Source organism: Eptesicus fuscus, chromosome 22 (assembly GCF_027574615.1).
Source record: "Eptesicus fuscus isolate TK198812 chromosome 22, DD_ASM_mEF_20220401, whole genome shotgun sequence".
NCBI lineage: Eukaryota > Metazoa > Chordata > Mammalia > Chiroptera > Vespertilionidae > Eptesicus > Eptesicus fuscus.
In genome coordinates this window covers 34,440,595-34,467,850 of record NC_072494.1, presented here as the reverse complement: position 1 = coordinate 34,467,850, position 27,256 = coordinate 34,440,595, and the positions used below count along the sequence as shown (strand labels likewise).

Sequence of the window (27,256 nt, the reverse complement as noted above, 5' to 3'; positions counted from 1 at the left end):
ACATTTCTAGTCCTTAAAATAGGAGTTGTTTTTCACTGCTGAGGCTAGGATAGTCTAGATCAGTGGTCGACAAACTCATTAGTCAACAGAGCCAAATATCAACAGTACAACGATTGAAATTTCTTTTGAGAGCCAAATTTTTTAAACTTAAACTATATAGGAAGGTACATTCTTATTAACTTAATTAGGGTACTCCTAAGTTGGCCTTTGCTAAAAACTCAAGAGGCCAAAGAGCTGCATGTGGCTCGCGAGCTGCCGTTTGCCGACCACTGGTCTAGATCATTCTCTTTTTACCAAGTCACTGCCCATGATATATTCATAACATAAGTCTACACAACTGTGGAGTGGGGCAGGGGTATGGGACGTGCTGGAGAATAGTGATTATCGCCTTATAAAATTAACCTAGCTAGCTCCTATTCAGTTAGAATGATTGATTTTTTCAAAATATATTTTTATTGATTTCAGAGACTAAGGGAGAGATAGAAACATCAATGATGAGAGAGAATCACTGATCGGCTGCCTCCTGCATGCCTCCCATTGGGGATCAAGCCCACAACCAAGGCATGTGCTTGACTGGGAATCGAACCGTGACCTCCTGATTCATAGGTCAACACTCAACTACTGAGCCACACTGTCCGGGCAGAATGACTGACCTTCAGCTCTCATAGCTTGAGTCCAAACCTTTGTCCATCCAATGTTAAGTTTCCTCCTTTTTTGGAGAGAGAGGGATCTCCTGGACAGGCCCTGGCTGGGCCGCTGCTGAACTACCTGGCCTTTAGCAGCTCTGGGCTCTTCAGTGGTTTGGTATACAGGAGAGGGCCAGGGGAGCCCTCTGAGGGGCTTTCCAGGCACTGTGATGCAAGGCCCTCTGGGGATGGAGAGATTGGTATTTCAGAGGGGTTTCAGAGGGGACAGAGAGCGTGCCCTATGGGGACTTAAAGCCAAGTGGCAGTTGCTGACAACTCCTGAGAATGTGAACTTGGAGGAGCAGGAAGCTTGGAGCTTAGAGGAGTGAAGAGAGCTGGCCTGGCTGGAGAGGGGCCTTTCCTTGGCCTGTACTGAACAACCCCGTCCCCTCTTTCCCCTACTCCTGAGTCTCATCTCTCATGGGTGCAGGGGCTGAGTACAGACTAGATTGAGCCCAGAAACCACAGCATCACTAGGGATGGAGAACAGTCTGTGTGGTTTGGAAGGGCCTTAGGCTTGTATAACATGTGAGAGCTTAAAAGAAGTTATATAGTGTATGGAAGGCCTGGAGTGTGGCAGTCTCCAAGCAAAGGCGATGTCGAGGGAAAGGAATTGGAACTCCAGAGGACAGGTAGATGGAGAAAGATTAGCCGAGGGGTTTGAAGAAGGTATGAGCTAGAACGATTCAAGACTTTCTGGTCCTTTCCTTGTCTAAGTGGCCTGCTATCAATGGGAGACTAAAGCAGAAGTTAAGCATTTGAAATACCAGCTCCATGAAGCTCTGGGAATAAGCCTTTCAACAAAGACTTAGAACCCTTGTTATTGGCTCCATCCCACTATCTCATCCCCTGTACCAGAGAGCAGCTCCTTGAAGGCAGGGGCCAACTAGACTAATCTCTCCATCCAGAGGGTTTTGCACCAGAGTGCCTGGCAAGGACCAGCTGCACAGCAAAGGCCGATGGGATTGGGAATGTTGCATCCTTTTAGCTCCTCGCTGAGAAAGAAAATGTCAGAATTAATTTCTCTCACTTTGCCAAATGCCTTCTTGGTTCTGGGCACCAAAGGGACAGTAGCATGAAGAAGAGCCTGGTGGATGGAGGACAACCCAGAGGCCAGAGTCCTGCTCTGTCACAGGCTACAGAAGACCCGTACCCCTGTGCTCAACTCCCTCAGAGCCCCCGACTCTTCTAGATTGAAGGGCTACTGTGGGATGGGGAAATAGGGAGGGGGATAGTGGGACAATGTATATGGGGGCACCTTAAATAGTATAAAGTTCTCTTCAGCTGTAAGAGATTGCAATTACTCAAGCACAGGAGGACTGGGATCCGTGCACTTGACTTTCACGGTTGCTGTGCACTTGGAGAGTGGCACAGAGCATGAGCTCATCAGCTTGGCTCTGCGCTCTCTCCCTTAGGGGCTGCATGATTTGGGGGCAGGGTCTTTAAATTATTTGAGCCTCAGTCCTCATCTGTAAACTGGGGATAATTATACTGAGTACAGAGTTGCTGTAGGGATGAAATGGAACAACATATGTAAAGTCTGGTATGGTGTCAGAATTTAAAGTGTTAGTTTCTTTTCCATCTCCTCTCTAAAATCAACAGTCTTCTCTTTTTCTCATCTTAGAATGAGAAGAGGATTCTATTTACTGAGCATCCTTTGAAGACGGGGTGTGTGTGTGTGTGTGTGTGTGTGTGTGTGTGTGTGTGTATGTGTGTGTGTGAGTGTGTGGGTGTGTGTGTGTGTGTGTGTGTGTGTGCTGCTCAGATTGGACCAGCATGGCCTAAAGAGGAGACACGTGTTATGTACTAGGATAGAAATGAGGGGCAGCATTTATAGTTAGCACACACTGAATAATTTCCTAGTGCTTTACATGTGTAAACTCATTTAATCTTTGCAGACACCCTACGAGGTAGAATTAAACAGGCAAACTCATTTCACAGAGGCACAGAGAAGTTACAATCTTGCCCAGCTGGTAAGTAACTGCGATGGGATCAAATGCAGGTGCTCTGGATTGAGAGTACAAGCTCTCTGTCACTGTGCTATACTGCAGGGCCTTGAGGTCGAGGGGAAACAGTTGGGAGAAGGAAATCCAATCATAGAGAAGTTAGTTCCGTTCTCTGCCCTCCACCTTCCACAGAAGACTTAGTTCCAGCGAAGGGACACCTGAACCCAGAGGTAGGTGCCTAGACATTTCTTCCTGGAAATAATAATGGCTGCTATTTATTGGGCACCTACCATGTGTCGGGCATGTTATGGTTGTTTCCTGTAACCAGACACTTGCCACCAAAGCTTCTCTACCACGTCCTCCTGTGTCAAGGCCAGGGCCTTGGCGACCGTGGCCTCAGCCCACTCAGGAAGGGCGAGACACAGATGCGGGGAGTCTCTGCTGAGCACGTGCATGGGTCATGCTACTTTTCAAAGGGTGGTTATTTCGTTTCTCAGGTGTGTCAAAATGTCCCCATGACCACATCAAATGACTGGGCCAAAACGTCATCACTCATACATGTGGGTGACCTGACACCACTAGCACTAGCTCACTGAGTCTTAGTTTCCCGACTGTAAAATGCAATCGCGACACAGACCCTGCCTACCTTCTGGGTTTGGTTCAGGTGAGAATAAGATTAGAGCCGGGGGGGTAGGTGGATTTGCTACGTGGAAGTTGCTGCTGTCGCTCTTTTTATAAAACAAAGCCACCAAGATCTAGGGCTGCCCGGGGACAGGCAATGACCGTAGTGCTAGATGCTCTCCTGACTCCTGGTCCATGGCTCTTTCTGCTGAAGCCCCACATCCAGGCCAGAAGGAGGCATGCAGAGCGCACAGCTGCTCTGGGCAGACCAGACAGCGGCCTTCTACCCTAACCCAGGAATCCGTGCATCCCCTCTCCAGATGTTAAGGAACCTGTAATTCCCCTCGTGAAGGGGAGAGGGACGGCGAAGGCTGTGTCCAAAACAGAGCCAGCAGCTCGGGCGACCCCAGGCCCAGAGGATGGAGCTTGTGCTGGAGGGGCAGGGCTGGCCTGGGGACTCTGTCAGGATGGGCAAGGGGAAGAGCATGGAGAAGAGGCCTGTGTCTGCAGATCCAGGGGTAGCATCAGGACGCCAGAATGCCAACTGTCCCGGGGAGCGGGTTCTGTCCACCTTACTCGCTCACCCTGAGAGGATCTCATTTCCCCCGCCTTAGCAAGGGCAGAACGATACCGTGCTTCGCATCATGGAGCAAAGCTGGGTTGAAATTAGGCTCTTAGAGCTTCCTCGAAGCCCAGGAAAAGGGGCTGCATGAGCCCTCACCTGGAAGCTGGAGGAGGAGAAAGCATCAAAGGCTAGAAGAGTCGCTGCTACGTGCCGGGCACTTTATACGCGTTATCTTACCCAGGTCTGTCTGATGCTCACAAGTCCTTGAGTAACTGAACTAAATCAAAAAACACCCAACAGTTGTTACTTTTGCTCAGGAGTTTTCAAAGCAATTTCACACATATTTGAACCTCACCTCTCAACCTCACATCAACCCTAAGCGATAGGAGTTATTTTTATCCACGTTTTACAGAGGAAGACACTAAGGCCCAGAGAGCAATTAGGGGACTTGCCTAAGGCCACACACTTCACCTGTGGAGGGGTTAGTACGGAACTCAGAGAATAACTACATGTGCTGACCACAGACACCCCTCTTCCCACCTGCTAAAATTCCACAGACAAGGGGTGGGGGATTCCACACACGTGCGTCCTTACCCATCTCTCTGGGATCTGCACCTCTACTCCCCCAACATATGCTCCGTCCTCCTCGCCTGGCACTGGGAGGTTGAGAGCTGTGAATGTAGGGGGTTGCCCAAGCCACCATCCCAGACCCTTCCAGATGGCATCCCATGTGGGGATCCCACACTTACTTTTAGATACTTCCTTCTCTCCCGTCGAGTCCGTTTCGGGGGAACAGCCTGCTGGCTAGTCCACAACCCCTGCCTTCCTAGGAGTTGCCAGCAGGACACTGGATGCTGCTGCCAAAACTGAAACTATGCACAGTGCTTGGCCCACACCTGGGTTCTTAAAGGGACACTCTCCCACAGGCATGGCAGCCAGCCAGGGCCACGTGACTCCCACAGATCCTTGCTTTCCTTCCCCTTCAGCTTTCTGGGCTGCCTCCACTGCTTCCCCTTGACCTTGGGGAGACTGTTACTTGGGAATCCCCACCTCATTGCAGCTAGAGGATTTGAGAGCATGAAGAGCCAGCCCTTCTGCTACTTTCTAGCTGTGAGGCCCCACAGCTAGAATTATTAAGAATCACCTTCATAATTCTTTTCAAGTGGAAAATAGGGACGGGAACACCAAACCTGAAGGTTGAGGGTATAACCCGATGTTAGATGTAAAACACCAGGCCCAGGCCACGGTATAATATCGATATGCATTGGATGGGGCACAGGTGGCGGGATCGGTCTCAGCTCCCCCTCGGGAACACTGCCCCCCAATCCCTAGGACACAGTCTGGATTGAGCGCACTCTACACATCTTCTGTGGAGCCCCCTGACCAGCGCCAGTGCTCCCAGGATCTAGGGGGACGCGGGTCTTCTCTTTCCTCTCCTAGAGGAATGAAGACGCTGGCTGCCGCCGGGCTCCCCTGAAATGGTGAACCTCCGAGTCTTGTCAAGACCTGGGCTCCTGGCCACATCAAAGAAGGTGCCGATCTGTGAGCTGGAAGAGAGCCCCTTCTCCACCTCAACGAGTCCCTCGTGGCCTTCTGGTCATGACCTGGTCAGGACTCCCAAGGTGTTCCCCAAGTGATCTTGGCAGTCCTGGGTCACACATGCCCCCTCCCCAACACATACACACATGCCCCCCATCCCTCACTCCATGCCACACAGAATCCTGCCCCTTCCTACCTGTGCAGGGCTGGCTCGCACTCTCCCTCCGGCGTCCTGCAGGCCAGCCCAGAAGGGGAAGGAGGAAAGGAGAAACAGAGTCCCAGAAAGCACAGGGCGGTCAGAGCCTGGGGGCTTATTTTAACTCACCACTCACTCACAGGTGGGAACCCACCCACCATCATGAATTTGGATGGCAAGTAAAGAAACTGTATTTTCTATTATGGAGCTTAATTTCTGACCCTAAACGTACAGTTGGACTAATGTAAGACATAAATGACCTAGTCACTTCCAAGCAAACTGGGTCCAGTTCAACGGTATCTCAGTCACTTCATTCCCAATTTAAAACTCGCTCTCATTCTAGATTTTCTTTCCCTTTTGTCTCCTTCTCTCCTCTGGGATTTACATTAAGTCTGGGGTAAGTGGGCCCACTGAATACTGGGACAGAAACTAGGTGAGTGAGGCGGGGAGGACGGAGAGGGAAAGGAAGGAAGCTCATCCATGAAACAGTTGCTTCTTATACTATTTCGGGGCCCCAGACCTTCTTCCATGTGCTTGTACTCTATGATGGTGAGGTTTCCTAGATCATGACCCTAGCGTGTGTTCCCAGGAGTCCCCAAAGCTATCTTAGCAGGCCATGTCAGACACATATGCATGCATACACGTGTGCACACACACATGCACAGATACTCACACACATACACATAAAAGCGCACACATGTGCACACACACATGCACAGATATACACACACACACACACACACACACACACACACACTCCTGAAGCCCACCTGCTCTATGGCTCAGCTTAGGGAAAGGGAAAATGAGAAGTAGAGCCCAGGTAAGAACCAGGAAGTCAAAACCCTGCATCTTATTTTGGGCTCAGCCACATGCTGTGGTGTGATTGGAGTCCCCCAGCTTCCCCTCTCTCACTGTGGTTTCCCCATCTGGGACTCGGTGCCCCTAAAAGTAACCCCTGCATCCCATTCCTGGGGGAGGAGGGACTGGCCAAGAGGGCCTGATTGCCCAACTCAATAATAAGGATGGCAACAGCAGTCCAAAACTTACTTCACGTGCTTAAACTTACATCCAAAACTTACTTCACGTGCTTAAACTCTCCCTTCTCTTTTAAAATAATAGTATGAGGAGCATATAATAAGAACAGCTTCTCATTTGACTTTCATGACTCGGGATTTGGCATGAGTCAGTGTGGGGACCCGCAGAGCACTGCTCGGGGGTCAGAACTCCTGTGTCCTGGTTCTGGTTCTGCCTGCAGTTTGCTGAGTGGCCGCTGCCAATCGCGTCCTCCTTTAGAGCTGTGATTATTTCAGCTGCTAAATGGGAGGGCTGGGCCAAATGGTTTACAGGGCTTTTCTACTTCTAGGATTCTGTTTTCACTGAGCACCGCATTAGGGTCCTGGGGCTGCAACAAGTCACCATAACCGCCGTGGCTTAAAACAACAGAAATGTATTCTCTCCGTTCGGGAGGCCCAAAGTCAGAAACCAAGGGGTGGACAGGGTCGTGCTCCCTCTGGAGGCTCCATGGAGAATCTGCCCAGGCCTCTCCCGGCTTCTGGCGGCTGCTGGTATCCCTTGGCATTCTATGCCTTGTAGCTGCTTCGTTCCAATCTCTGCCCTTGTGCTCACTGCCTTCTCTGTGTGGCTCAGAGGTTTCTCCGCCTCTCTCTTATAAGCATGGTATTTGGGGTCCACCTGGATAATCCGAGATGATCTTATCTCAAGATCCTGAACTGAATCACATCTGCAAAGACCCTTTCCCCAAATAAGGTCACATGTACAGATAAACATGTTTTTTTGGGGTGGCATTTTTCAGCCTAGCATGGCATCTACTATGTTCAAGACCAGTTCAAGGTCCAGGCAGATTTGAGACAGACAGAAAGGGGCATCCCTGTTCCCCAAGGCCTTATGGTCTAATTGAGGAGTCATCACATTGCCACCACTGCCACGGAGAACAGTCAGGTGGCAGCCAGCGTGGAGAGGCAGGGCAGCCTGTGGGAAGCTCACAGGCTCCAGGCCCAGCACGCCCGGGTTCACATCCAAGCCTGCCACCTGCTAGCCAAGGGACCCTTGACAAGTTATTTATAAAATGGGGCTAATTATATTTACCCTATTCGTATGTTAAAAAGATTAATATAATGTGCATTGGCTGGCATCTGCTAGCTGCTTATCGATCAGCTTTAATAAATGAGACAGCATAAGCTTTCAAAACAAACAGTTATTCCCCACTGATCCATGAAGAACCAAGGGCGGAGAAGTGGAATGACTTGCCCAAGTTTGCACAGTGAGGCAATGGCATCGATGGGGGCAGCACCAAGGTCTCCCCGCATTGGGCATTTCCCCGCTTCTGAAACCTTTTGGATTGTGTTTTCACAGGCAGTAAAGGACTCCCCTTTGCCCCTTTGATTGATCTTGGAAAGGTTGGAGAGGACCAAATACACAGGCCCACACAGGTCCAACCCTTCAGGTTGGCATCCTTAGTTTGATGCTTCAAGACCCTGGGTTGACCCAGCTACCAACAGAAGGGGAGATCTAAGTCATACAGTTCTTCCCCACGTCTCCACTGCCCTCCCGGCACCCCTCACTGGGGATTGGTTCCTATGAATGTGGTATGTGAATGAGGTAAGAGGACAGATGAAATGCCTGTCACTGCTGTTTACTGCCAGCTCTCTGCTCCCACATGCACCTCTTTGGCTGAGTCAATGTTAAACCCCTGCCTGGGGGTCAATGTTTAACCTCTGTCTGGAGTCAATGTTTAATCTCTGGCCAGCCAGCCCTGAAACCCAGCATTCTTCAGTAAGCTAATACTATAGAGTCATTTTAATATCAATCACTGTAAAACAGAAGTGTGACAGTGAATCTACCAAAGCTAACTAGCCAGCTCCCGCCTACCCCCCCGCCCCCCCCCCCCCCCCGTTTTTAAAGGATATTGACTGTTTGGGATACTCCATGCCCAAGTAGTTTCACACTTGCTGTCAACAGATAATGATCTGGTATTTCCTCACTCTAGTCGTCATCCGTGGCAGGAGTACAGCATCTACTCCTCCTGTTCTAATGTCAACTTTTGGGCTGGGGGAGGGCATGGAGTGGGGACTACTGCCCTTGTTGCTCAGCTCGGCGCTGCTGGCTGGCCTTGTGGTCCCTCGTGTGGTCGCTGTTTAGAATGCGACTGAGAGAGTGGGGATGGGAATAGTACATTTGGTTGGCTGGACTTGGGTAAACTTTTAGGGAGTTTCTGAGTCCAGACTTATGTTCAAAGGCGGGAGCCTTTTGTCAGGTGAGCTTCCCTGTTAGGGGGTAGGTAGGAAGACAAGTGGCAGCATGTGTCAATGCCAAGAGCAACCTTAGTGAGGGCCAAGTCAGAGGATGACAGGCTGGTGGTGGGCATGTGGGGGTGTGAAAGAGGGGAGAGGGCTGTGGCCAGATTAGCAGTTCTAGTCACTGGATGGTGTTGGAGAGCATAGTGACATAGTGGCCAAATGTATGCATCTGAGCCTTAAACCATTTTTTTTTACATGAACTCACTGAATCACCTCCTTCTCCCTGACCACCTGCCTCCCTGTGTCACAGCCCAGATGTCCAATCCCTTGCCTGTTTTCCTAGCTCTGTTGACTCCCAACCAGAGAGTGAAAACTACTTTTTTTTTTTTTCTGGGGCTTCCAGGATGGGGAGGTGTCTGTACTGTTTATCCTTTTGGCTGGTGGAGGAGTAAAGGCATAGATGGCTGTGTCTTGCCCCGAGGAGGCTGTCATTTGTGGAGAGCAAGGAGTGAGGGGTGGAACTTGAGAGCCTAGCAGTGGAGAGCTGGCCTTGGTCCTCGGCTCTCTCAATTCCCCCTGAGCTAGAGAGAGTTTTCGAGACTCTGGTTCTAAGAGATAAGAGCAGATGAACCAACCCTTCCTGAGGTTGCCCTCTCCTACCTCCATCCCTGGCCAGGGAGGGGAAGAAGGAGGAAGATTTTTGGAGCAGACATCCAAAGTCAACCAGTGGAGTGTCAGGTGACAGGGCCCACAGCCCCTCTCATAAGCCCTATGTCTTCCGAAAGACTTGCTGTTTCCTTGTTCCTGGTCTAAACCTGGCCTCTAGCCCAAGGTTTGCTTGGCAGGCAGACATTGAAAATATCCCATGATCCCCTGCAGCCAGTGCCCATCTGAGCTGCAGCATTCCCATCTGTACAATGGTGTGCAATCTACTTCTTTCTGGGGATGGATGCAGTAATTAATTTTTAGTTGTCTGCACTACACAGGTGAAAGAGAGTGCTGGCAAAATGAAGAGCGTAGACCCTTGCAGTCCTCCCCATGCCAGGCTCCAGAGAAACAAACTCCCTGATGCCCCCTTCCTGAACTCTTGTCAGACGTGAAGTACATTCAGACAAATTGCGAGGCAACTTAGAAAACGCGTTGGGTCATGGCAGTCCTGCTTCTCTTCCTCCTCCCTAAGATATTCAGGACTGGGGAGCCAGAAACTTGTAACATTAGGGAACGAAGCGGCCCTTAACTGACCCTCTAGGCTCAGAGCAGAACTGTAGATCTAGGTCCCAGCAGCAAATAAGCCAAGGGTGGGGACTCGGCCAGAGGCTGGAAGAAGCAGGACACAGAAGACTCCTGTGATAATTAAGGAATGAGTGTGTGTCTGCAACAAAATGGGACCCGGAGGCAAACGGTGGCCTCCTGGCCCAGAGCCTCAGTGCTCGCCAGTGTGGGATTGGGTCCTCTCCAGAGGCGGGCACCTCTCTGCTGCCTATTTGGGTTTCAGCTGAGCCCTCGAGAGTGGACCATAGGTGCCAGCTTACCCTCTTGCTGACAGTAAAGGGAACAGGTTGGCCTGGGAGGGCCCGTGTAAGACACGCTATGTCACTTTATGAGGGGTGGAGAGCTTTGTGGTGCTGGACGCTCCACAGAGTCTGTTTCCTTTTGTGTAGAATCTCCATTCTCTAGGCAATGTTTGTCAGGCGCTTTGTCTTGGAATAGCTGTACCAATGAGAAACAATCACCTAATCCATGTTTACTTGGCTGAAGTACATGATGGGTCTTTCCGTGGAAATACCTTCCTCTGTGCATCTGACTGAAGCGGCTATTAAACTGATTCTGTATTTCACTGGCTGCTGGAGGAGAGGAAGAACCCACCCTCAAAGTCTAAGTGGAGAACAAGGAACTGTTGTCTAGGGGTCGGGCATCTGCCCTTTGTTACCTGAGAAAGATGGATCCCCCCGCCCCTTCCCCCCCCCCCCGCAGGGAATGAAGATCTGAGCTGTTTGTACAAACCCAGGAAGGACCTCAGGGCTGGTGACTGAGTTTTCAGCTGTCAGTTCCAGCTCCCTGAGCTTTTACACGCCACTTGGCCAAGACAGGAATATGCCAGTTAGGTGACTGAAGAGAACAAATTAGTGGAAATGCTTATGAATCTTTCTACACCTGCACCTAAAAGGGGAAAACAAAGGAGGCTTTGGAAACCTAAACAGGAAAGGACCTGACCAGATACCGAGACCATACCTCCAAGCATGGAGGAAGGCAGAGCGGCCTACCGATCAAAGATTTAAGCTGTGGGGGTCTATCACTCACATTGCATTTAATTCCCAGCTTGCCCTTTCCCTAGGAGTATAACTAGCTAATGTCTCTGAATTCAGTTTTCTCATCTGTAAAATGGGAATTATTATACTTAACTTACAGAAATGTTGCATCCAATACAATAGGGGAATGTGAAAACACCTAGGGCGGTACCTGCTATGTGGAGACACTTTAATTGATTTTTTAAAAATATATTTTATTGATGTTTTACAGAGAGGAAGAGAGAGGGATAGAGAGTTAGAAACATCGATGAGAGAGAAACATCGATCAGCTGCCTCCTGTACACCCCCTACTGGGGATGTGCCTGCAACCAAGGTACATGCCCTTGACCGTAATCGAACCTGGGACCCCTGAGTCCGCAGGCTGACGCTCTATCCACTGAGCCACACCGGTTTCGGTGAGACACTTTAACAAGTGGTGGTGGCATTAGTAATAGAGGGGAGAGTGAAAGAGCTGTGCCCTGAGCCAAAGAACCTGCCAGATCATAGAGAAGTTAGTGCTTCCTGGGTCTGGGATTAGAAATCGCCATGGACATGTCCTGACTCCAGCCTGGTGGTGGATGTCTGTCTCCCTGCCCCATGTCCTCGTGGTGTGGCATCATGCTAGCAGGAGATATACAACGAAAAACAAACCACTGATAGTACCAAGCAGTGGAGTTGGCTGGCTTTGCCTATTCTGCGTCTGGTCCTTTAAGTCAACCACTCCTGCCCCATTCCATGCATCAGTTAGTCCATAAAAAAGAAGCTATAAACACTAGGGGCTGCCCCACTTCCGTCCTGGCAAAGATTTCACTCAGATCTTATCTCTGCCCAGTTCCATACTCGGCCCTGAGACTCTGATCTTGGCTCTGTTCTGGCCCTTTGAACTTGTACCGGCTCCCCCGCTGGACTTCGGCGTTCCCTATAACACCTTACCTTGGCAGCCTTTTCTACTTCTGGGAGCTGCGCCTGACTTCAGCCACCTGGCCAACACCTTTGCCAGGCTGGTCTCCTCCTTCCTCATAAGATGGGTGGTCAGGCACGGTGTGGTTCAGAAAGTATTAAAGGAGTTGGGCGGAAGGGGAAGTTCCTATGGAGCTTTTGAGGAAGAGTGGGGTCTGGTCCTCCCCATTGGAGTAGGAATAGGAAAGTCTTGTTGGTTTTATGGCTTAGTGCAGGAATTGGCAAATTCCTGCTACTTGTTTCTGTAAATAAAATGTTGTTGAAAGACAAAGTCAGCCCTTCATGTATTGTCTCTGGCCAGTTCCTGTGCGACAACAGCAGAGCTGAGTGGTTGTGATAAAGGCTAACTGCCTACCAAGTCTAAAATATTTACTAGTTGACCTTTGTTAAAAAAAACAAAATTTAACTGAGTAAATTTTAAAGATCTTGGCTTTATTCAACAATTCATGAGTCGGGCAGGATCCTATCCAGCAAACAGAAAGGAGCTCCAAGGGACTGTGCAAAAATGACAGCCTTTTACAGGCAGAGGGAGAGGGACAGGTAAGTCATACCAGCAAAAAGTGAATTGGCTGTGGCAAGGCCATTGTCCTTAGGAGAACAGCAGGGATCTAGCAGGCAGATACCCTCACTACTGTTGACAGGTGATTCCTGATTGACTGATTTAAGGCTACATTTGTGGGAGAGGCTGAAACTATAATTAAGTCTTTTTGTGGTGACATGGGCCTTAGCATAAGTGACTCCATTTGGGGCCTGTTGTTTTGTTTTTAACACACTTAACTTTTTTTGAGAGCAACCTTATTTATAATAATCAGATCCTGGAAACAATACAAATATCCATCAATAGGTGAATGGATAGTCCAAACTGGGTATATGCATACAATTAAATATTCTTCAGCAATAAAAAGGAATGAACTATTGGTACATACAATAACCTGGGTGAATCTCAAAAGTATGTTGAGTAAAAGAAGTCGGACACATACAAATACATACTATATAATGTAGGCATAAAGATAGGCATAATGATGGAAATCTGATGAACAGGAAGAGGGAGAAGGAGGTTGCTGGTCATTGTTGACTGTCAAGGAGACTGGGGGTGAGGGAAGTGGTCTACATCTTTTTTTTTTTTAATTGAATTTATTGGGGTGACATTGGTTAATAAAATTATATAGGTTTTAGGTGTACAATTTTATATTATAATACATCATCTGTATATGGTTTGTGTGTTCACCACCCCAAATCAAGTCTTCTTCTATCACCATTTATCCTCCCTTTATCCTCTTCTACCTCCCCTTACCCCCTTTACCTATGTTAATTACCATATTGTTTTCTGTGTCTATGAGTTTTTGTTATATTTTTTTTTCTTAATCCTAACCCTAACCCTAACCCTTTTCACCCAGCTCCACAACCCCCTCCCTTCTGACAGCTGTACAAAAAAGTTTTGCAGATCCCTGCTTTAGTGCATTAAGCTTTCCCTCAAAAGGGGTGATTTAGGAACCCAGTTTTGTAAGATTACTTCAACAAAATGCAACAGTCCAAAATGTTGGGGAAACAGACATAAGGTTCCCACCTCCTGGGGCTATTCACAATGCACTTTAGTGTATTAGAAACTCTAAAAAACAAAAAAAACAAAAACCCTGTGCACAAGAAACTGTTTATCGTTTAACCCTCATTTGCCAAACTTCTTTGAGTTGCCAAATCTGCCTTTCCTCAGAATACCTCTTAACAATCCCGAGGAGCTAGCATTCTGTAGAATGCCCGATAAATGCTACTGGTAATTAGGTAAAATGATTTTATATTACTTGGTTCTCAGCCCATCCCTGCCTCTAACGAGCTAAGTGTCCTTGGCTGAATTACATATCCATCAGGACCTGCTTCCTCATTGGCTGAGTAGGATAATGTTGGCTGTTCTATCTCTCTTACAGGTTTTTTTTTTTTTTTTTTAAGCAAGTCATTGAGATAGTGTGCATGAGAATGGCCTGGAACAAGACAACTTGGTGTAATTGATTTTTTTTATTAGTTTTGTTTTGTATATTGTTAATAATGGTGATGTGGAGACAGCAAGAGATCAAGGTCCCGAGTTCCCTTTTCTGGTCCTCACTCTGCTATTACTAACTGGGTTAACTGAGTGAACAAGTTATTTCCTCACAGGGCTTCAGTTAGCTCCCAGGAGGCTGAGGGTTTTAGAGAGGTTAATCTCTAAGGATCTATTAGCTTTGAAATTCAATAATTCCCTTTGGTTACATGCATACCATTTCCCTACTTATCCAGGACAATGGGTCTCTCTCTTTCACAACCCAGGAAGACAGCATCTCCTTGATTTTCTTAAGAAGGTGTCCGGGTTCAGACTCAGCTATGAGGAGGTATTGATAAAGGGTCTCTAGTGCCGCTGACAGCTTAGGAAGCAGGGCTAAAGCTTCTGGGAATGTCTACCTGACAATTCTCACCCGCTATCAGAGTCTTTCTTTCCCTTCTCTTCAATTGCTCAAAGGCATCTCTGCCCAGGCAGCTGGTTAACAGATACGGCAAAATAAAAAAGGAGAGGTAACTCCTGCAAAGACAGTGGGACCAAGGGTGGAGCAAAAGTCCCCCCATAGGCATGAGATGAAGTGGTTATAAAAGCAGAATTTACATAAATTCCATTTGGCCACTCTCTCTCTTACCCCGGCCCCCCTCAACCATTTTCTAGCTCCATCAACATCCTTGCTATCAAGGGTTTAGAAGCAGTCGAACAAGAGAAGCTTTGTGAAGAAGGTGAGAATCTACTGAAAAATACCCTCCTCCTCCACGAATTTAGGAAAATCCCAGAAAATCTTGACTGGGTCAAATAGTCTACAGCATGATGAGTATGGGGCCAAATGGGGAGAGATGATTTGAGGACTGGCTGTCCTTTTGGCCTCTTTGTAAAAACCACCAGGGCACTCCTGAATGAAGGGACAGTCAGAGCATCTGCATGAGTAGGGTCCCCAGAGGCCACTGAGTCCATGCCCTTGCAGTTAGCCATTCAGTCACAAATATTTATGGGGGGCCCTTCTGGAATGGAAGTTCTCTGGGGGCATCGTGAGATAAAACACAATTACTGTCCTAAAAGAACTTAGAATTTACTTGAGAAAGCAAGGCTAGTATACATGAATATAATTCAATGTGTGCAGCAGGTTGAATGCTAACAGACGACAGAAAAGAGGGCAACTGCCATGGGCTAGATGTGATGGTTGAAAATTTGTAATTCCTCACACTAATTGAAAACCTCTTATATTTTGAAATCTCCAAGAATGGAAATTTCACATTTTTCCTAGGTGACCTCCACCAGTGTTTAATAAATCCTTTCTTGAAGCCTTCTTTGAGTCCCACTGTCATCTTTGACTGTGGCCAATTCATGACCTTTATAGGTCCGAGGATGGTCAGCCTTTGCTTTCCCAATGGAGCACCAGCTCCATTCGCTTCCTTTTGTACTGGCGGAGGAAGGATGAGAAGGGGTCATGGTGTTTGGTCCTAGTTGTCCTTCCATGGTGACCAAGAAGCTTATCCTTCCATTCCTCAGGGACCAGGGTCCCTCTCTGGGACCCTCATGGTGGCATGGGCAGGAGAAGAATCCTCTTGGAGTATCTTCCTTTCCACATGGGGCAGCTGATCTGGCTGGAGGCTCAGCCCCAGCAAATGTGTCATCTGAATCAAGGTGACTCCCGGGGCCTTTTCTGTCTCCTGAGCTGCACAGACAGAGCACACTGTGAGGGTAGTGGGCACTGAATTTGATTCCTCAAGAATCACCCCCATCCACCACCTGCCTTCAAGAGCTTCCTGAGCCTTTAGGTTGACACAAATTGGCTCTGAGAATCTTAGCTTCCTCTACTCGCTCCCTAAAAATCTCACCCTTTCTTTGCCAGATTTAAACACCATGGTGTTTAAACTCATTTTAGGAATATTTAAACCTGAGCATGTTGCTGTAAGAGACTTTCAGCTGAGCCATGCCAAGGGTACAAATGTAGTCTGGTCCCACATCTGAGCCCTGCACTCCTGCTATCTGCTGCTGGGGTTGCTCATATGGTGCATACGCCTATGGTTGGCATAGGTCTTGCCATCTTCAGAAGAGCTTCTCCTTAAGCTCTGGGATGCCACTGAGACATAAGGTCAAAGATGATTTTCCTGTTTGATAAAGAAACCAAGGCCAAAACCCCTGGAAATGGGCTAAGAGACACCTGATTGGTGGTGTTACTCTTATATCAATCAGGGGCAAAGCAGATGTACAGTTCTTAGTTCATCCTAGCTTGATGCCTGTGTTGGTGGTCAGAGCTGTTTCATGCCTGAGGCACATAAAATAATAAATAAATTATATATATATTAGAGGCCCGATGCACGAAATTCATGCAAGAGTAGGCCTTCCTTCCCCTGGCTGCTGGCACTAGCTTCCCTCTGGCACCTGGGACCTGTGCTTCCCTCGTAGCCCCAGCTTTGTCCAGAAGGTTGTCTGGAAGGATGTCCGGAAGACGACCTGTCTAATTAGCATATTATGCTTTTATTATTATAGATATAGGAAATCAACGCCAAGAGTGGTTAAATGGCTCAGGCTAGAATTTACCACTTCTATATCTAGAAGTCCTGGCACCAACTTTGACCCAACCCAGTCCTGAGGGTGTCAGATGGGAGCAAGCCCCCTCCTCCCCAGCCTTGGGGCTACTTAAACTCAACTCACAAGTCCTCTTTCTCCGCAGTTTCCTTTGCAATAGAACAAGAGCCACAAGCGCAAGTGGGCACAGCACCGCGGAGACAGGAGTCAGCATCCGAGAGATGTTTTTCTCTTCTGGAGAAGCACTGGAGTGCAAGTAGCAGGGGTGGGGGAGGGGAAGAGCACCAGACATGTGAGGTTAGAGCTGAATAAGAGACCATTTTATGGGTAAGAAGCTGAGGCCAAGATGAGTTGGCTGCCCTCATTCCCACGGTGGGTTAGTGGCAGAACCGGGACCAGAAGCCCTGTCCTCAGGTTCCCGAGCCCTGACTCCTTTTCCCAACTCCCCCACCCATGTGTGGGCCCCTCTACTGAGCTATAGTGGGAAAGAGGACTGGGTGAGAGTCAGGGAATCCACCCCTGGCATTTGGCTCTGCCACAATCTTTCCTTGTGGTTTCAGCAAGTCACCTCCTCTCTCTGGAGCTGTTGTTCCTCACCTTTAAAAAAAAGTCCCACCCTGGCATGTGTGGCTCAGCTGGTTGGGCTTTGTCCTATGTACCAGGAAGTTGCTGGTTCAATTCCCAGTCAAGGCCACATGCCTGGGCTGCGGTCTTGATCCCTGGTAATGGGTGTGCAGGAGGCAGCCAATTGATGTTTTGCTCTCACTCAATGTTTCTCTCTCCCTCTCCTTTCCTCTCTTTCTAAAAAATCAGTAAAAACTAAAAAATAATTTTTTAAAGTCCTAAAGATTCCATTGTTTAGATTTTTCTTGAAAACCACATGAAAATACTCTGATTCTTCTAGCATGGACCTTGAATGAGGGAGGATGGATGATTTTCTGTCCCTTGCCCTTTACTGTATTGTGGTTACAAAAGGAAAGAAGTGAGTAGATGGAGAGGGGCACAGAAGTCAGCTCACTGAGGGGTGCGCCAGAGGAAAGGGCAGATGTGGAACCCCAACCGACAGAAGGGCCTGGGGCTTTACCTCTTCACGGAGGACCCCTTGCCCGGGGGCCTAAGGGGTCCTGCTACCAGGTCCTGGCTTGGTGCTGTTTGGGGACCACTGCCTCCAGCAGGCATGTCTAGGTCTCCTTCAGTGCTCTCTTCGGCAGATGACATCTCTGTGCTGCTGGGCCCTAAGGCCCACACACCTGCGGCTCCAGTAGTTCCTTCAATGGAGCCCAGGGCTTGTGGCGTAGAAACCAAGCTTGCTGCTTGGTGGGTTTCCCACACCCATTTCTCTGAGGCCAGTGTTGATGGCCCGATGGTCTTTATGGCTGTCCAGGCCGTAGCCAGGGCTATTCTGACCCTCTCTGCTTCCTCTCTTGGCCTATTGGCCTCAGTGGTTGTCTCTCTCCCCTCCTCTTTGGCCCCGGCTCTATTTGTTGCTGAGCTCCTGGTGCCCCACAGCCAATCGCGTTCTGCTGTATCGGGCATCCCTCCAACTGCTGAAGTCGGACTCTCCGGAATAGGGATGGTGGCCCAGCTGGAACTCTCTACCCGGCTAACTGTCCCTGCAGCCGCCAACCCAGGGGTTCCTGGGGTTTGCATTCCCTTAGCTGAAGCTGTTGTTTTGCTAGTGTCTGGAGTCAGAGCAACTCTGTCCCATTCTGTCCCCTGCCTTTCTATAGTCTGGGTGGTTCCTGGGGCCCATCTGTTGGCCGCTGGAGAGGCTGTTCCGAAGAATCTCCTGACGAGCTCACTGGCAGCTGGCGTCGCTCTGGGGCTGGGGCTGGGGCTGGGAGGGCCTGTGTGAAGAGCAGAGGGAAACATGGGAAGGCTACTTGCGGCCACAGGGTTTAGCAGCATGCCAGGCTGAGGGTGTTCGCTACATGCAATGCAACCTCACGAGGTGATACAGTCTTTGGTCAATCTGTTGGATGAAATTAAAATTTGGGAAAACCAGATGTATTCTCTAGTCTGTTGCAAATATTGACATTTGATGGCCCTATCTCCCTTTTTCTGCCCACATAGTCTCTAACCAAGCTGTTGGGGCCTGCAGGCTACAGCCCAGCATGTGCTGTCATCAAATAAGAAAAAAAGAAGTCCCAGTGGAGCAGCCAGTCTCAGCAGGTGGTTAGATCACAAGTGACACCTAATAAATAAAACAAGTCCATGGGCACCCGTGCACGCCTGTTCGCTGACACGCCACCTCTCCTGTAGACTGGCTGTCACAGCCTTCCTCAGACTCTGGGTGCCTGGCTCGGGGTCAAGTCTCCAGAGCCCGCCATGCAGGGCATGGACCTGGTACAGCACAGCTGTAAGCAGCTGCATTATCCAGTTCATTACTTTCTTGGAACTCTCCCTAAATGTCCAGGCCACACATTGGTGGGGAGGGGAAAGGGGGAATAGCCAACGTGCATCCAGGTGGGCAGTTCTTTCTGACATCTGCCTTCCTTCTGATGGTGGTTTCCTTAGAGATGAAGCCTTCTTCTCCAAGTCCATGCCTTGCCCCAGCTTTCCCTCATCACAGCCTCATGGTTAAAGCCCCCTGGGACCTCTTCCTTCCCTTACACCTGTTTCCTGGCACCCGCTTCATCAGCCTTTGTGGGGCGCGGCTACAGTGTTTGGACAGGTTCAAGCCTCAGATTAATGAGAGGGCACAGTCCTCTCGTGGCCACGTGCGAGTCCCAGCTTGGAGGGCAGAGCCCTCCCAGCACAATGATAGCCAACAGCTACCAGGGGTCCTCAAACTTTTTAAACAGGGGGCCAGTTCACTGTCCCTCAGACCGCTGGAGGGCCGGACTATAGTTTAAAAAAACACAACTATGAACAAATTCCTATGCACAGTGCACATATCTTATTTTGAAGTAAAAAAACAAAACGGCAAAAACACCCACATGTGGCCCGCGGGCCGTAGTTTGAGGACGCCTGCTTGAACCTATGGTCCGAACACGTGGCCCCATGTGCCTGAGTGATGTGGGCTTGATAGAGTTCAGGTGCATGTAGTTGAGTAGGATTGAAACCCACGAGAATGTTGTAAACATCTTGATCATGCCCTTACTTTGCCTCGTGGCATCTGCTATAAAATAAAGACAGGGCATGTGGGTGCGGTGCTGTCTCTCAGGGAGCAGCATCCCACCGAGACCCAGCTTTCATTCTCTTGTCTGTCTTTTCTAAGCCTTTCAGCCGCCCCCACTCAGGGTCACCCTTGGCCGTGCCAGCGCGGCACAAACCTTGACTCACCCATACCTGCAGAGACGGCCAGGTTCATGCTCAAGAACAGCATGTTGTTCCCGTTTCCGATGCCACAGCGGTAGGCCCCCACATCTTCCGGGGACAGCTGGGTCAGCCTCACCACAAACAAGCCGCGGTGCGGGAAGTCTGCCAGAGCCACGCGGCCACTGTAGCGAACGTGCGTGTAGTGGTTGGTGGACACGATGGTGTGGCAGAGCCACGTCAGGGGGCTGAGGCGGCACCAGTACTTCCGCTGGTGCCTGTTGATGGACGTGGGGGTGTAATGACACCGGATGGTGACAGCGCCCCCAGGCTCCCCAGACACCAGCCTCGGGCCCTTCAACGCGTTGGCAGCTGCAGGCAGAGAAAGCAAAGTCTTAGGAGCGGGAATGTCCTGTTGAATCCAGCTCCACACTGTGTCAGAATTAGGGGGCAGGCGAGAAAATGCCTCCTTAAAAGTGAGGCAAGAAGAATCAATATAGAAACGTCAGAACTTAGCCCCTGAGTGAGGAGTCGTCTCAAGAGATGGAATGAAGCTACATCCAAGGCCCCATCTGAGAGATGAGCATGCCAGAAGCACCTTAGCCACGACTTAGCCAACACTCCTCATGTGCCAGGTGTTCACGCACAAGTCCTTGCAGGTCCTGGGTTCCTTTTGCTGGGCTCCAAAGCAGGTGTTTAAAAGGCTGCCATCTGAGCATGCGTAAGAGGACAGAGGGGACATCTGGTAGAGGACTGCGGTGCATTTGCATGAAACGTAAAGAGAAATGTTCAATAGTAAGAACAGATCAGCGTGCTTTCTGCTGAAATGGGGGTGGGAAGTTGGGAGTGGGGAGGGGGACTGAAACACAAGAATTCTGGGCTGCATGGTGGGTCTATCCCCAGACCAGGGGTTGCAAAAGTGTTCACACTGGTCAACTTTTTGGAGAAATGGACACAACCATGTGCCACGTCAAGGCCCAGAGGCTGGTATTGTGACTACGTCTGCTTTGGCAACAGGCGTAACCCCCCACTGTAGGTGGCCTGTTTACTGAATGTCTTAAACTTGATCGGTGACAGCAGAAACAATGCTTATTCTTTCTCTTTCTGCCTCTTCATCCTCGCTCTGTGGACTTCTCTGCTCCCTGATACAATCGCAGGCATGCTTTCACGCACCGTGGCTTTCACAGTCTCACCTCGGTAAGAAAAGGCCAGCCTAGACTGGTTGCATATGTAAAATCATGGAACCAGTCCAGTCCAAAGATTGTTTCCACGTTCACTCTCTGACCCAACTGAAGCTTTTCTCTTTCTTTCTCCCAGTTAGGTTTGGAGGCCTGCGTGGAGGAAGGGGAGGGACCTCTGGGGGTCTCTTGCGTTGCTCTACCCCTTCCTCTACCCCCATCTGCTCTTTGAGGCCCCTCTGGGAGTGGATATGGAGGAGAGCGAAGAGAGGGACAGTGTGGTTTGCTCTGGTGCCCTCTGGACATGCAGATGGCCAGAGCAGCTTCCTTCTCTGCTGCCTCTCAGATGTGTCCATGCCTCGGGCTGCAGTCCTTTCCTTGTGAGAACTGCCTTTCCTGCTGGCCTCCCGGGACTCCACCACCAGCAAGCTTAGGACTTCTGGCCACCTGTGGCATGTTGTGGTCACAGTCTCCTCTGGGGGGCCCTCTTGGTGGAAGCCCCAAGCCAGGTCCTTTCTGTAGGTCCCACATTTGCTCACAGGAAGCACACCTTTGTCCTGCTTTCACAGAAAACTTGGGGACATACGGCAAGCTTGCTGAGCACCTTTCTAGAAGTCCCTTCAAACCTGGCTTAACGTGGCTCCCACGGTGAGCTCTTCTACCCTCAGATGGCTACATGGTGGGCTATTATGGTAACCGCCAGCTTTGCAGTCTCTCTCCACAGTCCTACACAGTGGTTCAACATCTATCCATTGATTCTATGGCCTGGAGGGAAGAGAGCCAACCCACAGCCATATGAGATGGGATCTTCTGTGTGAGGGGCCACAGCAGAACCTGGGCACAGGGAGGAGATGGGCCAGCAGTGGCCATGTAAGGGTCCACAGAGGCACCTACAAGAGAGAGGGTCAGCTCTAACCCCCTGCTAGGCCATCCCATCACTAGAGTCCCTGCCTCTGCCTCTCCTCCCTCCTGCCGCTGTGACCCTGGTGGGGTCCAAGTGGCAGCTGCCAAGATAAGGGGGAAGGGGAGGGGAAGAGAGAAGGCAGCCACCCCAGCCCCCTTCCTGCCTTTCTGACCACAGGCCTTGGGTGCATGAGGGGCCATATCTCTGAATGAAGATTAAAATACTGACCAAAATATCTAGCTGGACACTTAAAATGATTACTTTAGCGTGTTTGAAACTTAAAGCAATTAAATTAGGACTACTACCTACATGTCAGCAGAAAAATCATGGGCTGCCTGAGTTTTCATTTAAGGACATGGGGAGTCAGTTCCTACTGATAAATTAAAGGGAGCAGTGAGAGATTAAAGAAATGGTATGATTTGTCAGAGAATTCTTGCTTAAATATTATCTACCTTTGATTCATTAAAACTCTGATTTGTTTATAAGCCAAAAACATTGTGTGTGTTTTTTGGCATTACCATAACATTTTCATTCATTCAGCAGTTACTTGCTAGCAATTTGTTTTGTAAGTACCACGCGCTAACCGATTGCACCACTGGAGCTCCTGCTAGCAATTTGTTAAGTATCTACTTGGGGCCAGGTTCTAGGTACCAGACACTCTAGGCACGTACTTACTACATTCCTTAATGGCTCCCTCTTGCCATCAAATAAAGTCCAGAGACCACAGCATGACAACAGGCCATTCATCATCTGAGCCTGATATGTACCTGGCCAGCCTGACCTCACCACCTGCCAGCGCCTTTAGGGCAGGGACCCTGCCTTTCTTCCATTTGTCTCTAGTGCCTGGCACATGGCAGGCTCTCTGTAAATACTACATATCGGCTAAGTAAGTATTTGCATAGATGCAATTTTTATTTATCTATCTAGGTTTTTTATAGACTCTTTTCAAGTAGGACAGGGTCTTTTTCTTTATGTCTCTTGTACTGGGCCTGACTGTAGAGTAAGTGGTCATGGAGCAGTGGCTAGTCTTTTTTGCACACTTTGGAACCTTGACCTTGCAAATGCAGCCGACTTCCAGTCATTAAGTTGAATGGAAGAGGGCAGAGAGTAGGGAACATCAGAACAATGAATATTCTGGAAGCCATCAAATTAGGCACGTGCCTTCTCCTGTGAGCTCTCGGCTTCCTCACTCCACCGGACCCCAGATCTGACCACTCCTTGGACCCGCTGCATGGCCTTGGATGCCAGGAGAGAAAGCCATGGCTGTGCCCTAACTGCGGAGGGAGCACTGACTGCCACCGAGGTGCCCGCCAGGAGTCTCCGCAGCCTGGAAGGTTGGGGTCTGGCTTTGCAAGCTCTGCCCCTGGGCTGTTTGGGACTCACCTTGCAGCAGGCACAGTATGAGGACCACCTGCATTTCCCATCCTGCCCTCTGGTTGGCGACCTGCAAAAGACACTGTAAATGAAGTGGGGGGCCTGGGTTTGGCACCTTCTGGCTTTGGGGGCTCGGCCTGCTCAGTGTGGGCTGGATGGACATCTCTAAGAGGAGGACAGGGGCCGCCCTCTCTGGGAAAAGCTGGAGTCCGTCTTCACACTCCCAAGCATGCATGCTTGGCCTCACTGCCACCTAGGCTACCATTTCCCCACTGGGCCGTTTCTGTGTTCAGAAGAGGCGAAAGGCCCTCTGTGGCATTCCACCCTCTGCACCCACTTGGCAGTGGGAGCTCTGGGTGTGGGGAGCTCTGGGTGTGGGGAGCTCTGGGTGTGGGGAGCTCTGGGTGTGGGGAGCTCTGGGTTTAGGGAGCTCTGGGTTTGGGAGCTCTGGGTGTGGGGAGCTCTGGGTTTGGGGAGCTCTGGGTTTAGGGAGCTCTGGGTTTGGGAGCTCTGGGTGTGGGGAGCTCTGGGTGTGGGGAGCTCTGGGTATGGGGAGCTCTGGTTCTGGGGAGCTCTGGGTGTGGGGAGCTCTGGGTGTGGGGAGCTCTGGGTGTGGGGAGCTCTGGGTGTGGGGAGCTCTGGGTGTGGGGAGCTCTGAGTTCAGGGAGCTTGGCGCAGGGGAAAGACCACATGCTGGAGGTTTAACCCTTAGTGGCCCTGTGGGACCTGGGCAAGGTTACTCTGTGCCAGGGACTGGTCTCCCCTCCAGGGAAAGAGAGCAGGCACATGGGGTTGTTACCAATGAGATTGCCTTGGAAGTGCCGACAGTGAGCCTGGCACAGAGCAGCTCCCTTCCCCCTCTCCTGCCCCCTTCTCTCTTGTGGAACAGATTCCTCACGGGAAACTTTCTGCTCCGATGGTCGTGTGCCTCTGGTCAGTAACAAGGAGTTAAAAATGAACTCTCAGCCCAAGGATTGTCTGCACGAGGGTTCTAGAAAGCTCTTCCTGTCCCCCCATTCACACCTATCTTCCCTGTGGTGTTTCCCACTGGCCTGGGGAGCTCCTTGCAGACAGGGCTGGGTCTCCTCTGTCCACCTCCAGGCTCTGAAGCGGGATCCAGCTCAGTGTGGGCGGCACGGGTGCAGCTACTGTGAACAAGACCCAATCACTCTTGATAGACCCCCTACTGGTCATGGCAATGGTTTCTTAGTGCCTGCTGATTCCAAAGACAGTGTACATTATATTTCTTTTGTACCCTCCATAGGGTTTTCATGGATGCTTTTTGATGAAAAATCTGTTCTTTGAATCTAGCTACTGCCTGCAGCTCCTGGGACCTACCAATAAAAATTAAGGCAAACTGCCCTGGCTGGTGTGGCTCATTTGGTTAGAGCATCATCCCACATACCGAAAGGTTTCGGGTTCAATCCTCAGTTGGAGCACATATGGAAAGCAACCAATAGATGTTCTCTCTCAAATTGATCATTCTCTCTCTCTCTCTCTCTCTCTCTCTCTCTCTCTCTCTCCTTTCCCTTTCTCTGGAATCAATGAGCATATCCTTGGGTAAGGATTTTAAAAACAGGCAAACTAAAGAGCCATTGTTTTCTCCTTCCTACTCTCACATCCCACACTAATGCTAAGAACAGGCTCTGCAAGCCAGTGGTCTGGCCCATGGGCAGGAGCCCCCTGCCCCCTGCCCCAACCAAGCCGTTGAGCTACATGAGGTCACTGGCCAGTCCGGAACACAGGCTACAGGAGGAGAAAAGGGAATGGGGGAGGAGGGGGGGAGGAAGAAAATCAGAGCCAGGGGAGAGGAAAGGAAGGGTGGGAGTTGAAAGAAAAAATAGAGAGGAGAGAACACGAGAAAAGTAGAACCCTAGGTTTGCCCTATAGCTGCAAATTGTCACGGCCGCTTGGCTTTGCCCAGCCACCTCCACCACAGCCTTTGCCGGCCTATCCAGGTAGAGCCCTGAGTGTGGTTGGGTTTGGAGAAGTCCAGGGGCTCCTCATACCGCCTCTGCGCCCTCCCCTCAGCAGCTCCCCTGCCGTGGGCACAGCCTTGGGCCTCCCCCTGCCTCCCAGAGCTCTGGCTTCCTGCCCTGGAGGCTCCCCCAGGTGTGCCCGTACCTAGTCCATTGTTTGCTTAATGTTCTCCAAGCTCAGGCTCATTCGGAGGCTGGCACCAGGCCCCAGGACCAGTTTTCCTAAAGAGCTAAGTGCTGACACCGCAGGCATTGGGGCCAATTTCTTCCGAGGCACAGTGGGGCCGTCTCTGCCTCAGAGGGGCAATGAGGAAGCACAGCGGAGAGATTACATGTCCCCGGGCAGTTATCAGCCTTGATTGGAGGCTGCAGGATAACGCTGCACAGTCTTGGACCCTGCCAATGACCTTCAGAAAACCTTTCTCAGCGGGCCGCGGCCTGTTACAGTGCACGGCTTCTCAGGCCACGAGGGATGCTCAGGGCCTCTCTTGTCCCTCGGTCCTGCTGGGAAGAGCAGCTAGCTCACCGTCAGCACAGGCTGGTGTATGGCCCCCCAAATCCTACTGCCTCCTGAGAGCCATTCTCTCCTCTCCTAGCCTCCCAGCACTGGGGACAGCACATAAGAAAGGAGGGAGCCAGTGAGGTGTAGATGGAGGTGAACAGAACAGAACCAGGATTAAGAAGGGTCCGCCTTGCCTGTGGCCTCGCGCAATGCGCCTTCCGTCTGCGCTGCTACAGCGAAAGAGCACTGATTGCAGTATCTCCAAGTTTCCGTGGCTTTCTAGCATTTGTTGGTTCTAAATGCTGCAAGGGGCCCCCAGGGAATCACGCTCTGGTGGGAGGGAGAGTGGGAGTGAGCAGAAGAGGAGGAGAGGGAGAGTGAGCAGAAAAGAAGGGGGGAGGAGGAGAGGCTGAGCCCTGAACTCCAGAGTCTTCCCTGGCCTTCTTGGGGGGCAGGGGGTGGGGAGCCAGCTGCTCTGGGAAAAGCACTTGACATCCGCCCCGCTGTAGCTCGGCACCCACATTCCACACTCGGAGACCAGACCCCAGCCTCTGGGGAGAAAGCCTCATCTCACCTTTTGTCCTCCAGGCGTAGCGGGGGCCTCTCCATCCATCTCAGTCTAGAAATGAAGTCCACTGGGACTTCCCTCTTTCTCTGAGATGCTGGTGGTTGGACCTCTTCTAGCTTCTTCTCTTTAGACCTGCGGGCTGAGGAGGCAGCATGGGCTGGGAAGTGGCCCGAGGCAGCCCTAAGGATGGAGGTGCAAGCCAGCTCTGCCCTCACCCCCACCCTCGCCTCAAGTCCCTTCGCCCTGGGCCTCGGGTCTTATCCCAGGAAGAGGGAGCTGCTCCTGGCCCCTTGGTCTCACTGCCTCTGATTTCTGTAGAACTTTTCCTGGAGCAGTGATCGTCGTTTCAAAGAAAACACACTGGTCATAGTCTTCCACCTCTTGTCACTCCTCCAGTCCCGGGTCCCACACTTGTCAGGATGCTGCAGCTTAGCCAGCCCATTCCAGTGATGCAAACCGCCTCTCTCCCACCCTCCCCACCCCCGGGGCAGGAGAGAAAATTCAGGAGAGGAATTCCCCTGCTGACTGGGGGCAGCTGGTGCCTTCGAGTTGACCTGGCCCCTTCAACTCCCCTGGAGAGGCCGTTTGGGTCACTGACTGCAGTCCAGCTGCTCGCTGGCAGTTACTAAGTCATGCCCCGGACAAAGCCCCACACAGTGATGAGATGACCTCATGGACAGGGAACACTAAGTGTGGCTTGTCTAGCTGGATGACATGCTTGAAACCCCCCCCAATATTTCCCTCTGGAAAGATTTCATGGGTGGGTTTTGTCTCCTACAAGATGTGACCTGCCTACCCTGATGGTTTTAAGCTGACCTCCCAGTGGCTGGCACAGCCCAAGCCCTCAACAGCCAAGGCCTCCTGGGATGGAGGT

General features: G+C 50.5%; 1 protein-coding gene and 1 pseudogene across 1 annotated transcript; one reads left to right on the top strand and one right to left on the bottom strand.

The window, feature by feature from the left end:
• Window positions 1–15,592: 15,592 nt before the first annotated feature.
• On the bottom strand, window positions 15,593–26,427 carry FCAMR (Fc alpha and mu receptor). The gene is made up of 6 exons (XM_054712227.1): window positions 26,389–26,427; window positions 23,343–23,403; window positions 19,895–20,249; window positions 17,704–18,444; window positions 16,746–16,864; window positions 15,593–15,762 (listed from the first exon to the last, which is right to left on the bottom strand). Exons 1-6 carry the CDS (start codon window positions 26,425–26,427, stop codon window positions 15,593–15,595), a joined length of 1,485 nt encoding a protein of 494 aa, XP_054568202.1.
• On the top strand, window positions 16,225–16,369 carry LOC114227330 (small nucleolar RNA SNORA48; annotated as a pseudogene).
• Window positions 26,428–27,256: the final 829 nt, after the last annotated feature.

Excerpts from the sequence above, each read along its gene's own strand:
- FCAMR (XM_054712227.1), bottom strand. The coding sequence starts at position 26,427 with ATGGATGGAGAGGCCCCCGCTACGCCTGGAGGACAAAAG. Across the intron at positions 18,445-19,894 it reads GCAGGTATGGGTGAGTCAAG|CCCCAGAGCGACGCCAGCTG; the intron begins GTTTGTGCCGCG and ends CCCCAGCCCCAG. Across the intron at positions 16,865-17,703 it reads AAGGGGTCCTCCGTGAAGAG|TGCTTCTCCAGAAGAGAAAA; the intron begins GTAAAGCCCCAG and ends CTTGCACTCCAG.